The sequence below is a fragment of the Arabidopsis thaliana genome, chromosome 4 (genome assembly GCF_000001735.4).
Source record: "Arabidopsis thaliana chromosome 4, partial sequence".
Classification (NCBI taxonomy): domain Eukaryota; kingdom Viridiplantae; phylum Streptophyta; class Magnoliopsida; order Brassicales; family Brassicaceae; genus Arabidopsis; species Arabidopsis thaliana.
The window spans coordinates 13,242,919-13,255,165 of NC_003075.7; the positions used below are offsets into that span (position 1 = coordinate 13,242,919).

A 12,247-nucleotide genomic window follows, 5' to 3' on the forward strand; every position below is an offset into this window, starting at 1 on the left:
TACTTAGAATTAGATATCACAGTGTTTAAGCATTTACAAAACTTAGAGATGAAGTTAGAGCAGACAATGAAAATGGAATTCAAAAGCTTTGTTTTTTTATTAGTCTGTAAAATACATTATACACTTGTAGACTTGTAGTATATTTATAGGCAAGATAGAGATAATTTTCATCTATATGAGCCAATAATTCCCAGTTTATATGTACATTTATATCTGTATTCTATCAATGACTTGCAGAGAGCCTTAAATTTGTCACAAAGAAACAGATTTTATCCTGAAAAAAATGGAGTCAGAAAGCTATTATTTGGCTGTTCTTTTTACAAGAGAGATCCCATTGGGTTCACCACCCCATTCTTCAAGTACAATGACAAGGTTATTAGTTGGCTTCAGCCATGAACGAGGCACATGGTACCTGAAAACGAAGATAAAGTTCAAACCTTTGATTCAAATTTGGACTCAAGAAGAAGAAGAATTTAGGCAGTTTTACTCACCATCTTTGTGAAGCTTCTCCACAGTTACTCAAACATTTCTTCTCTGTGAAAGTCCCGGCATAGCTGCAGCGTTCGCATTTCCCACGAGCTGTATATGCTGGCCAGTGGCGTCCGATGTTCTGCCCATTTATCCACATTTGACCTTTCCCCATTGTGTTCATGTCTAAAGCCAATGGTTCATTGCCTGTTGGTGAGTCAAAAGTAGACTGCAAAAAGAGATGGTGAAAATTCTGCCCTGTGGATTTCGGTTTTCATTATATTGATCTAACTTTGTTGGTGGTCATGATTCATTGATTCCTCTGTTTCTCTTACCTTGTACCAGGTCAAGGGCTGCTTTTTAGCCACTAATGATCCTTCTTTCCATTCTACCGTTGAACTCCCGGCTAAGGTATGAACGCTCAGAGCTTCACCCTTAGTACCAATCTGCTTGAAACACAAATGAACAAATGTTTATTTCATTGTTAATGATTGTTGGTAAGCAAACTCGTTTCTCTTGAATTTCAGGAGGACCTTGTAAGACCATTTCCATTTAGTCATGTCCCATGTTCCGGAGTTAACTCCATTCAGTGTCACTGGGCCAAGAACTCCAGTATTCCAAGTCTCATAATGCACGCCAACGTTCTGTGAGCAATGAAGGACCAGGAAGCTTAGAACGTAATCAGTGTATGAGAAAAAAGCGCAGAGATAAACTGAGGAGAACTAACCGGCAGACCCGCTGCAGTACTCAATAGAGCAAGTTTGTTGACCCCTGCATGTAATTTGATCTTCTGACTAAATGTTAGCTTTGGCTTCTCCAGTGATCCATATGCAGTTCCTGAAACAAAGAAATGTTTAACAGAAGACAAAGGCAAGCTACCATGAGGATGAGTTTGGCCTATCTTAATGTTACCTGCAAGCTGGCCATTAACGAATACATGAAGAGCATGCCCAGCTGACCCAATAGTAAGAAGAGGGTCTTCACCAGTTAGGAACTTTTCATCAGGACTGATTGTAATACTGATTTATATCCACAGACAAAACCAACCGTGAGTTCTCCCTTTGAGACAGGAAGATAGATAGTAACCAAAATGTTGTCAAGAATTTTCTAGTATTACTCACTCTGTCAGATACCAGAAATAGTCTGTCTTGTCTCTGGTGATACTTATCTGTTCCACAAGCCCATCTTGTGAAAAGGTACCATTGTCATTTGCAGAAGGAATCTCTTCGTTGTATGAACCCCAAGAGAATGGTGTGTTTGTAGGAACCATCTTCATGTGTATGCTTGATGTACGGACCTGTACCTTGTAACACAGAGGTCAATTTCAGTGATACCATCACCCTTAACATATCAACAAGGTAATGTGTTTGATAAGTTTTTTTCTCAAAGTTGATATACCTTGGCAGTGTTGTAATACTCAGTTTTGCAGTCGGGTAGAATACTGACAGACCAAGGAGGCAGATCATATGTAGATCCGCCAAACAAGACTCTTGCAGCAGAACTTGTGTTGTAGTTTGAGAGAAAAGCAGCGCAAGATGACTTAGACTTGAACACGTGAGCCTGAAAAACAAAACATGCCCACGAAAAGGTAAATAACTTTTTTTGGAAGTTTTTCTTCTCTTCTCATGTGTATTGATATGCATTGCATCCATTACTTCTTGTTTATCCCCGAGTGATGTGACTGTAGGATCAGCAGAGACCAATGCCGGTTCGCAGAGCTTGATGACCTTATGCAGCCTTTTCAAGTGACTATACTTAGGTTCTCTCGGTAACCCTTTTGAAAAATAAACCAAAACAAGTATTAGATGATGGTTCAATATCGTTTTGTTACCATTGTGTTTTGTAGGTAATGAGACTTCAAATTACCGTATTCATCAAGAGGAGCATCATAGTCATAGCTGGTGGCGATGAATTCACCGGCTGTTCTGTCGAAGTTGGTTCCTCCATGGTACTGTTTAACAACATTTCCTCACTCCATGAATAATCAAATCTAGTATTTAAAGTTTCAACTATAGAGAAGCTGAATGAAGTTACCATATAATAGTTGATGAAAGAGCCACCGTTCTGTATGAAGCGAGCCACGGATAAGGCAATGTCTTCGGCTGGCCTGTATGGTACTGCACCTCCAAACTCTGTAAACCTGATAAATTATTTGCAGATTCACAAATAAAAAAGTTATTTCGTACAAAAATAAAAGATACATTAAATTTTTATTTTCTTGGTCTTAAAGATTTGTATTGAATAGTAATATTTTTGGAAGGGACAATTGTGTTGTGTGACTTACCAACCAGTCCAGTTCTCTGTCCACATTTTCGGCTTATTGTCCGAGTTTGGTTTGAAATTCTCACAATAAAACCCATTACATGTGTTTATCTGTCGACCAAATAAATAAACAATTAATTGTTTTTTTTGTCATTTGTTAAAAAGAACTATATAATAATATGTATTCCATTAAATTTCTCTTTTTGATCGATAAGTCCATGTAACGGAAACATGTGAGAAGAAGGAAATCAAATTAACTGAAGTAACGTTATTTCCCACGTTAGGAAGCGTGATATAAACGTCAAATTGTAACAAGAAAATAATGAAGTTTTTACCAATAAAAAATAATAATGAAGAGAACTTTAAATCAAAGAGGAGTAGAGGACACAGAATATTAGTGACTAACCTACCAAGAAAAATATACGAAGAAAGATGATTCGAGCTATTAGAGAACACAAACACAAAGGAGATTCTATAAAAAAATTAAAAATGAATTAACAAACATCTTCTTTTGCTTAAAGAAAACATATATTATAATCGTTAGGTATAATAAAACCAATTAATAGAGTATATATATGTATTATTAAGAGGTAAAAGTAAGAGAAGACAAGAAAATAAACAATACAAAATGAAAAAAAAAAGTATACTACAAAACTTTTCTTTTCCTTTTGTATCATTAAGAAAAAAAGATTTACGAGAGAACACAATAACATATTTTAAGTACAAAATAAAACCCCAAAAAAATAATAAACAAAACTACTTCTTTTGCTTAAAGAAAATATAAGCAGAAAGCAAATATGTAATAACTAAAGAGAGAAAAAAGGAAGAAGAACATACAATAGAGTTAGGAGCATCATCTTGCTTGCACATAATCCATGGGACACCAGTGGAGAGTCCTTGTGCCATTTCAGCTACCCATTTTGTGTATGCCTTCCCTGGTGCTCCTATCTCCCACTCTATTGGTCCATACTCATTCTCTATCTGCCCATTTAAAACATACAATGTAAATATCATCTTTTTTTCTTTCAAAAACAAAGATTCATTTGGATATACACTACTGACATTATGTACTAACTAATACGAAAACAAACAAACCTGTGACAGAATGATGGGTCCTCCTTGAGTCTCAAATAATTTTTCTTCTTTCATCATCCTCACAATCTTCTCAGTGAATTTTTGCATTGCAGCCTTTTCATTATCACATCAATTTTTTGTTAGTTATCCCAAAAAATGGAAACTTTATAACATATGAGAAGAAAGTTAGATAAGTTTTATACCTTGAAAGGTTCATTGTCGGTCCTAAATACCATACCGGGAACATATTTGAGCCACACAGGAAACCCTCTGCAAACCATTAATTTAAACATATTTCAATGAATAATTATATCAAAAAGAAAGAGATTCAACAAATTTAATCTGTATTAATTAGACCATATAGTTTACCCAAAGTTCCATTCAGCGCAAACATAGGGACCAATCCTGAGATGAACGTAAAGACCAGCTTGTTGTACCACCTTGATGAACTTAACTAGATCATATCTGTCCTCAAAATAATACTAAAGCAGAAATAAAAGTTATAGAATTAGTTAAAGAATTCAAAGTTATAGAATTAGTTAAAGAATCAAAAGTTATAGCTTTGACTTACTTGTCCAGGAGAAGGTTCATGCCCATTCCAGAAAACATAAGTCTGTATAACATCCAACCCTCCATCTTTGGCTTTTTGTATAAGGTCAGGCCACATCTATATATAAAACATAGCATTCAGGAGATATTTTTATAAATACTTTATCTTATACAAAGAAGGAATTTGTAATGAAATAGTGTAGACTATAAGCAAAACCAAGAAAACTCCATGTGCAGAAAAACTTTGGAAACAAAGATCCAATAATAACGCAGAAAATATGCATAGAATTAAAGAAGAAAAAATGCATGAAGATTCTGCTTAACCACAAATAAAAGAGATTTAATTGTTTTCTATGTATTGAAGAAATTGAAGAATACCTCAGGTGTGCTTCTTGGGTAGTGAATGGAGCCAGAGAGAAGGATCCTTCTCTGACCATTGATGATCACAGCTTTACGATCGTAAGTGACAATTGCTTTAACTGAACAAATCAAAGATGAACAACAAAGAATCCCCAGAAGTATCCATGCCTTTTCCCTGAAATTTAACCCCATCTTTTTCCTTATTTGCAAACCTTTGGATGTTTTTTTTTTCTTTGGTGTGTGTGGAGAAAAGAAGATTCCACCGAAAATGTTATGTATTGGGTATTATTGGGTTTGGAGTTATGAGGTTCTTGAAGCTATTTATAGATTAAGGTTGACACACATGTCATCTCATTATTATACTATCTTAAGGAGTATTAGAGTACTTGCACCAAAATGAGAACATTTGGGAGAGTAATTAAGAATATAATCATGGATAAATAACAATTTATAATTCTCCTATTGCCAATAATGATTTTGAATTATGGAAGTATTATTTTTGTCTCATTGTCATTTACAAATTTTAATCGGAAGTTAGTGGGACCCAGTTTACTTCATTTGGGCGGGTGACTTTAAACCCTTGGCTTGGTACCTTGCCAGTTACCAGTTGAGTAATTTGCAATTTTCCTATTTCTTTAAGATCCATTTTCCCATTTTCTAATTTTTTTTTTCTTGTTGAGTAGTTAAATAACCAAACACACTTAGATATGAAATCTATCAAATTTCATTAAAAAAATCCAAATTAAATATTTGTCTCTAACATGTCTGTTTGGTTTCAAGATTGAGTATTACATCATATTTAGAGAGATGTAAAATTAAAGTATGTAGATTTTCAACATACTGATTTCATATTATGAGATTTATGTTAACTTATATGTTAAAACATACTGTATCTATTATTCTTGAACATTTAATAGACCATAATGAATCTTTGAAAATGGAATATATTGGAAGTTGTGTGGTCCGTGACTCTAAGTAGACAACATGTAGAACACCATAGTAAAAGTCGATCGTGCAATGCATATTTATTGATGACAAACTATATATATTTTCTTATATGAATGTAAATTATGTTAATAAATTAAATTTTAGGCAAACTTTAAGAAATGTTGCATTGTTTGTTTGACTGTTAAATGTTAAATATTTAACTCGTTAGGATATTGGATTAATCAAATGTAGGCCTCGTGAACTATAGTAGGATATTGTGTTAATCTATAATTCAATAATTGAAGTGATGAAATGAGGTTTAGTTGACACATTGGTTCGTTGATAAAGTCAAGTTGCCGCATCTTATGACTTAACTTCGTTGACTACAAAGCTTTACCTTCGACGCCCACTAACCATTCAAAGAATGCCACCTGGCTCTATTAACCAAATCTTACTAACACCCCCCTATCCAATCCCCCAACGTTCACCAACTAACCATTGTGACAGATATAATAATACCGTGTACACTTACTTTGTTCATAAAAAACTATACATGTATTTTGAAAAACAAAACAAATCGCATGTTAAAGTGAAGAGTTCGAAAAGAAAAATCAAATAAGTTGGAAATTCTTTTATCATAAACCTAGATTACTGTTATGAAATTGCAATTGGAACGGGAGAAATATCACCTTATTATAGCGTATCAAAGTAGTTAGGAGCATACGAAACCTTGGATTTTCACAATACAAAAACAAACAAATTGGTTTCTAATGCTTAATTTGACGTCTCCTACGTTTCGCGTTCTGTATGAAAAGACAGAGGAAAGGAGGTCATTGAACAAATCTAAAATGAAATAACAATGCTCTAACTAATCATAAGTTATTCTGCTGGACAAGTGAAAAGAGAGAAGTTTTGTGTTGGTATAGTGTGTCACACTATCAACATTGTTGTAAATTAAAACTTGGTTAGGTGCTCGAAAAACGAATTTAATCTAGTTAAAAGTAACTTCTGTCTTAACATTAAAACCAAAAAAAAAGAAAAAGTAAATTCTAAAGACAAAATATATTGTCCCATACTCCCATTTCCACCTTTATCTTTTGTTTCTTCTCTTAATGGGAGAAAAAATGGGAAAATTATATGTTTCAATTCGAACAAACAGATGCCCTTTTAAAAGCCCAGTTTTTTTCAGCCCAATAACAAAATAATGGGATAGAAGCAAACATGGACCAAACCAGATCATTAACCAAACCGAACCAAACCTGGATAAAATTCGGCTGTTCTAAACCGTTTTCCTTTGTAGACAACAAGATAGCGACGGCGACGCATTTATTCTTCAGAGATTATCTTCTAGGGTTTCTAGGGTTTGGGTTTGGGTTTGGGGACGTATATGCTTGACCACCACATAATTAATATATATCTATATATGCGTACGTTGAAGATTAGTCTGGACTATATAGCTAAGAAAATCTTAGAAAATCCGATCTAATGAATGAAAAGTATATTTGTGATAATGATGCATGTAAAGATTAGATGATAATATCGAAGAAAAAGAAAGTTCACATCACACAGATCAATATATGTCACAAGACAGATTGATACGGTGGTGAAGATCAGAGAGGTAATGGTCCCTTTTGGGAAATTTTATTATATAGAAGAAACCAAAACAAGAGACAAGTCATGAAAAGTACCAAAATGTTGGACATAACCCCAATTTCACTGACATTCACATATATAGATATACATACAGTCTCATATGTATGTCTAAATATGTGTCTTGTTCCTCTCAAAGTGTCACTAGGGTGAGAGAATTTGTGATCCCTATGCCGCATACGTATCCCATCTCTCTATCGTTTATTTTTCTCATGCCACTTCTGTTTTTTTCCTAAATACATATCTATCTGATCGGATTCTTACTTCATTTATTGTGATTCAGATTCTGTTCTTTGTGTATGTTTCCCTCTTGCCCTTAGCATTGTTTCAATGGGTGCTACTAGGGCTTATAGTAGTTGATGGATACCCGCTGAAACGGACCGCGCGCGAGTTAAATAAAGTATTAAGTTTTTTTCCTCTTCTGAAAATTACATATGTTACCTTTACTTGGTCCATAATCATACATCTTTGATCTTACAATAGGCAGCTTTTATGTTCAATTATATATGAGAGTTTGTAAGAAAAGACATCCAAACCAATTCGCATGGTCCCTTACTTGGTTCTGTCAAAAGAAAGGTCTAGAGCCTACGTTTTTGTATGTTTGAACTTCTTTTGGTATACTTCTATGTAGCTTAATGTTTGGTTATTTTCTAACCATTTTGTTAAAAAGTAAAAAATATTAGTTTTGGTTATAAAAATTTGAACATGTGGTGGGGCTACGTACGTATTAGCTGCGATAATTGGATGTATGTGCATAAAGCAAGTTGTAGCTAAGGAACTTTCAAAGGTGATAGATCCTCCCTTTTTTCTTTTGTTTGTTTTTGATCCGTGTATTGATTTTTAGGGTTTTTTTATATATATAAATTCGTCATGGGATCATAATTCACATTGTAAAACAGTAAAGATGTTGTCTAACTCATCTATTAAGCCCTGATCAATCTATATAATGTTATTCTTCGTTTGGATCAAACCTCATCCACCTTCACCAAACTTTACTTGAATCTTGATGCTCATTAAGCAAGCTTTAATTTATAAAGTTTTAAAATAGTAGAGTTACGAATTTGCGGTGAATCCTAAGTAATAATCAATCATTAAGTCTCATTTGCACACAAAATTAAACTTCAAAAGCACATTGAAACTATATAACTTTTTAAAACATTTAGTAGCTAAACTCATGAAAGTGAAAATGTAGAAATGTAGAAATACAACATATATATAAACTAAAAAATGTATGTGGGGGGTCCTGAGTGACCTGTAAAACTTGATCAGAAGGAATTGAATGGTTTTGGCGAATACTAAGGTGGGGATGTTTTCTTCCTTTGCCATTCTAAACCTATCACTTGTCTTCTCTCCCTCTCTTCCGCTCAATTATGATTCCCCTCTGTCCAGGACTGCTCTCTCTCTCTCTCTCTAAGAATGATTATTGATGAATCACATGCGATAGAAAGATCAAGTGTTATGATACTTATATAGTTATATTATATATAATACTATAATTTGTGTGTGGTCTTTTAACATATGATTGATATACAGTGTATGCAATAGTTAATCACTAAACTTTAATTTTAATAGAAAAATGACCGATCAACCTCACTGATCCTGTTTTGAAGGTTCCTGCATGTTTTTATTTTTTATTTGTTGGGTATTTATCGAACAGTCTTCTACCTTTGCAATGATTAACCAATAAGACAACGACTGATCAATGACGATAGTGAATGAATTCACGATGGAGTTTTGTTACGTGATCAATTAAACAGATCTTGAATTCAAATTACGTAGCTTTATCTTTTTAAGAAAGTAAAATCATGACATTTAGGATAGAGAATTGCTAAAATTGATACAACAACCGTACTGAAAAGTTATATCAGATCATCCAGAGGAGCCGGTTGCAACGCATCATTTGATCATTATCATGATATGTGTGGCTCTTGTTCAAGTAATTACTATTATTATCTACTTGTTATTTGTTATATGGTTGAGTTTCTCTCTTTTATAGGGTAACGAAATATTACAGATAGGATTACTTGTGTTTTGGGGTCGTCCACTACCATTCCTACACTCATTTTGTCTCATGTGTTTGTTTTCAGATGTACTCACGTGAACCTCTTAATTTATTACTTTTGGTTTGTGTTTTCCTCCACAGTTTGACAAGGGCGATAAATATTTTTTATTCACAAAATAACTATAGATAAGTTTTAGATCTCAGCCGTTGTAGTTCGAATTAAGCAAATTTAACCAGCAGTGCACTAGTAGTTCAATCGGTTATCTAAACTTTAGTATAGATCTCAGCTGTCTATAATCTATCCGTTACCATTATCTCTTACAATCTCTAACGATATCATTTTTTACTAGCACCAATATTCAGACAGTTGATTGCTCTTCATCAGTCTCTAAACATGGCCATATAATCCTTGCGTAAGTTTATATAACACTGGTCTCTGCCCTAAATTTTCGAGGGATCCATTTTCCTAAAAAAGATTTAATTGTATAGATTTTTGTTAGTGAGCAAGACACTTGTTAATAATGCTATGTACTACATATATATGTATCTTTCACCAAATCAGTTTTTCAAATTTATAAACATAAAAAGTAAGAATTGAACCCCCAAAAAAATACAAGAAGTAAATATAACTAAACTTCTATTCTTCTTTTTTTTTTCTTTTTTGTTGAAGAAATGGTATTTGTATTTCTTAATTTGTTTTTCTTTTTGCTTAATAACTTCTTTTTTATACATTAGATTTTTGATATTGTATATATACATCAAACAAGTTAAATAATGGTTTTATCCATATTTTCTAAATTCTCCTAATTAACTCTACTAGAGTTAATATGTGTGTATATAGTCACACATATACACAAACATTTGTTTCTGCTCGTGGTCTATATATTGCCTTTTAAAAGGGTCAAACATAGTATAGCTTGGATCCTTCTTTACTTGTCCCTGATCTCTCCTAATCTCTCGTCTTCCCTCTCTTTTGTGCTTCATCGATCTCTATCGGTCATGGGTTCCAATTTTCATTACACAATAGATCTCAATGAAGATCAAAACCATCAGCCTTTTTTCGCTTCTCTTGGATCCTCTCTTCATCATCATCTACAACAACAACAACAACAACAACAACATTTTCATCACCAAGCTTCTTCTAATCCCTCTTCTTTGATGTCACCGTCTCTTTCCTACTTTCCTTTCTTGATAAACTCTCGCCAAGATCAAGTATATGTTGGGTACAACAATAACACTTTTCATGATGTTCTTGATACCCATATCTCCCAACCTCTCGAGGTATAATTTCAAATGAATTTCATGTCAATATATTAACTCTTGATCCTTATATATATGGTTTATATTCATATGGAAATTTCAGACCAAGAACTTTGTATCTGATGGTGGTTCATCATCAAGTGATCAAATGGTGCCCAAGAAGGAGACACGACTAAAATTGACGATAAAGAAGAAAGATAATCATCAAGACCAAACCGATCTTCCTCAATCCCCAATAAAAGACATGACAGGAACTAACTCGCTCAAGTGGATATCTTCGAAGGTGAGATTAATGAAGAAGAAAAAGGCGATTATTACCACCAGCGACAGCAGCAAACAACACACTAATAACGACCAATCCTCAAACCTAAGCAATTCGGAAAGACAGAATGGTTATAACAACGATTGCGTGATTAGGATTTGCTCCGATTGTAACACAACCAAGACTCCTCTTTGGAGAAGTGGTCCGAGAGGTCCCAAGGTATTAATCACACGTCTGTTAATTACACATATATGCGTAAGCTTTTTTTTGGTTTTAATGTTAAAAGTAGATGCCTAAGTAATGTCATATATACTCATATTGATTATTAGAAGCTCACGAAGAATATGTCTTTTTATAGTACTAATTAATAGCAAATGAAAAGTAAATCTACAAATCTCTAACTGGTAAAAACAATTTCATGTAGCATTATAAGTTGGTTTAAACAGATTAATCTTTGAGATCTTCTAAAATTCATGTTACAAGATAATTAACTAAATTATCATGTTTTTTCTTGTTTTGTTATTACAGTCTCTTTGTAACGCTTGTGGAATAAGGCAAAGGAAGGCCAGGCGGGCCGCTATGGCCACGGCAACCGCAACCGCAGTCTCTGGCGTATCCCCACCGGTCATGAAGAAGAAGATGCAAAACAAGAACAAGATATCAAATGGAGTTTATAAAATCTTATCTCCTTTGCCCCTAAAGGTAAACACGTGTAAGAGAATGATCACACTAGAGGAGACCGCATTAGCCGAGGATTTGGAGACCCAGAGCAACTCCACGATGTTATCATCTTCAGACAATATCTATTTCGATGATCTAGCATTACTGTTGAGCAAAAGTTCAGCTTATCAGCAAGTTTTCCCTCAAGATGAGAAGGAGGCTGCCATTTTACTAATGGCTCTATCGCACGGAATGGTTCACGGGTGATTATTTTAAGTATTTTAATTATAACTCGCATGCTTAAGAAATAAAATATAAACCATACCATAAGCCCTCATAGCTAGTAATATCTAGATTATTTGATACATGAAATTTTGTTGCGGTGATATATTAATTTCAGTCAGTCCAACTTTATTATAAGAGAGTGTTGGGGTTTAGTAGATTTTGTATGAAAGGCTTGTATTTTATTTTTTATGGAACTTGATATCCCAACAATGTGGTTGTTCTTGTTCATTCGCATGTTTTTTGTGTTTCTAAGTTTTGAGAGTTGATATAAGAATTACTTTAATTTGTCAAGATCTCGTCAAGTGTTTATACTTGATGAAAATCTTTTGGGGATCAAAACGGTTTGAAGTAAAGATCGTACTGTCGTACTGGTGTCTGTAGATTGATATTAAACTCGAACAACATGATTATTGTAATATACCTTAACTACCATATAATTTTTTTCAATTCTTTCTGGATACAATTGTAAGAAAACAGAAAAATCGGAA

The 12,247-nt window shown here is 33.8% G+C and overlaps 3 protein-coding genes and 2 long non-coding RNA genes across 13 annotated transcripts; 4 read left to right on the forward strand and 1 right to left on the reverse strand.

Moving 5' to 3' along the window:
- Positions 1–49: 49 nt before the first annotated feature.
- On the reverse strand, positions 50–5,295 carry BGAL12 (beta-galactosidase 12). 9 transcript variants are annotated; one of them, NM_179222.2, is made up of 18 exons: positions 4,732–5,295; positions 4,376–4,471; positions 4,174–4,286; positions 4,008–4,074; positions 3,826–3,918; positions 3,568–3,711; positions 2,753–2,841; positions 2,503–2,608; positions 2,335–2,419; positions 2,124–2,242; positions 1,867–2,028; positions 1,590–1,771; positions 1,381–1,487; positions 1,196–1,305; positions 1,002–1,112; positions 804–914; positions 492–697; positions 75–412 (listed from the first exon to the last, which is right to left on the reverse strand). In NM_179222.2, exons 1-18 carry the CDS (start codon positions 4,903–4,905, stop codon positions 301–303), a joined length of 2,187 nt encoding a protein of 728 aa, NP_849553.1. In that variant the 5' UTR covers positions 4,906–5,295; the 3' UTR covers positions 75–300. The 9 variants fall into 9 exon arrangements, with proteins under 9 accessions (NP_194344.2, NP_001329560.1, NP_849553.1 ...); NM_118747.3 differs by having other exon boundaries at positions 50–412; positions 492–914; positions 1,590–1,765; positions 4,732–5,066; NM_001341780.1 differs by having other exon boundaries at positions 492–914; positions 4,732–5,009.
- Positions 805–1,118, forward strand: AT4G26145 (uncharacterized protein; the record flags this gene model as incomplete). The annotated part of the gene is made up of 2 exons (NM_001341784.1): positions 805–879; positions 996–1,118. Coding segments are annotated over 2 exons (198 nt in total), but the record flags the coding sequence as incomplete, so codon positions are not given.
- A 2,110-nt stretch (positions 5,296–7,405) lies between the features above and the next one.
- Positions 7,406–7,896, forward strand: AT4G07535. Its single transcript, NR_142144.1, has 2 exons — positions 7,406–7,691; positions 7,777–7,896. It is a non-coding gene; the product is annotated as an other RNA (long non-coding RNA).
- A 618-nt stretch (positions 7,897–8,514) lies between these two features.
- AT4G07545 lies at positions 8,515–8,830 on the forward strand. The gene has a single exon (NR_142145.1). It is a non-coding gene; the product is annotated as an other RNA (long non-coding RNA).
- Positions 8,831–10,165: 1,335 nt separating this feature from the next.
- On the forward strand, positions 10,166–12,188 carry CGA1 (cytokinin-responsive gata factor 1). The gene is made up of 3 exons (NM_118748.3): positions 10,166–10,573; positions 10,656–11,033; positions 11,343–12,188. The coding sequence occupies exons 1-3, from the start codon at positions 10,292–10,294 to the stop codon at positions 11,739–11,741; spliced, it is 1,059 nt and encodes a 352-aa protein (NP_194345.1). The 5' UTR covers positions 10,166–10,291; the 3' UTR covers positions 11,742–12,188.
- Positions 12,189–12,247: the final 59 nt, after the last annotated feature.

What these genes read in the sequence shown, in the direction of transcription:
- CGA1 (NM_118748.3), top strand. Translation starts at nt 10,292, where the DNA reads ATGGGTTCCAATTTTCATTACACAATAGATCTCAATGAAGATCAAAAC. An exon ending in ATATCTCCCAACCTCTCGAG is followed by an intron (nt 10,574 to 10,655) that starts GTATAATTTCAA and finishes TGGAAATTTCAG; the next exon opens with ACCAAGAACTTTGTATCTGA. An exon ending in GTGGTCCGAGAGGTCCCAAG is followed by an intron (nt 11,034 to 11,342) that starts GTATTAATCACA and finishes TTGTTATTACAG; the next exon opens with TCTCTTTGTAACGCTTGTGG.
- BGAL12 (NM_001341781.1), bottom strand. Translation starts at nt 4,905, where the DNA reads ATGGGGTTAAATTTCAGGGAAAAGGCATGGATACTTCTGGGGATTCTT. An exon ending in GACCCATCATTCTGTCACAG is followed by an intron (nt 3,712 to 3,825) that starts GTTTGTTTGTTT and finishes TTAAATGGGCAG; the next exon opens with ATAGAGAATGAGTATGGACC. An exon ending in CTTTCATCAACTATTATATG is followed by an intron (nt 2,420 to 2,502) that starts GTAACTTCATTC and finishes GTTGTTAAACAG; the next exon opens with TACCATGGAGGAACCAACTT.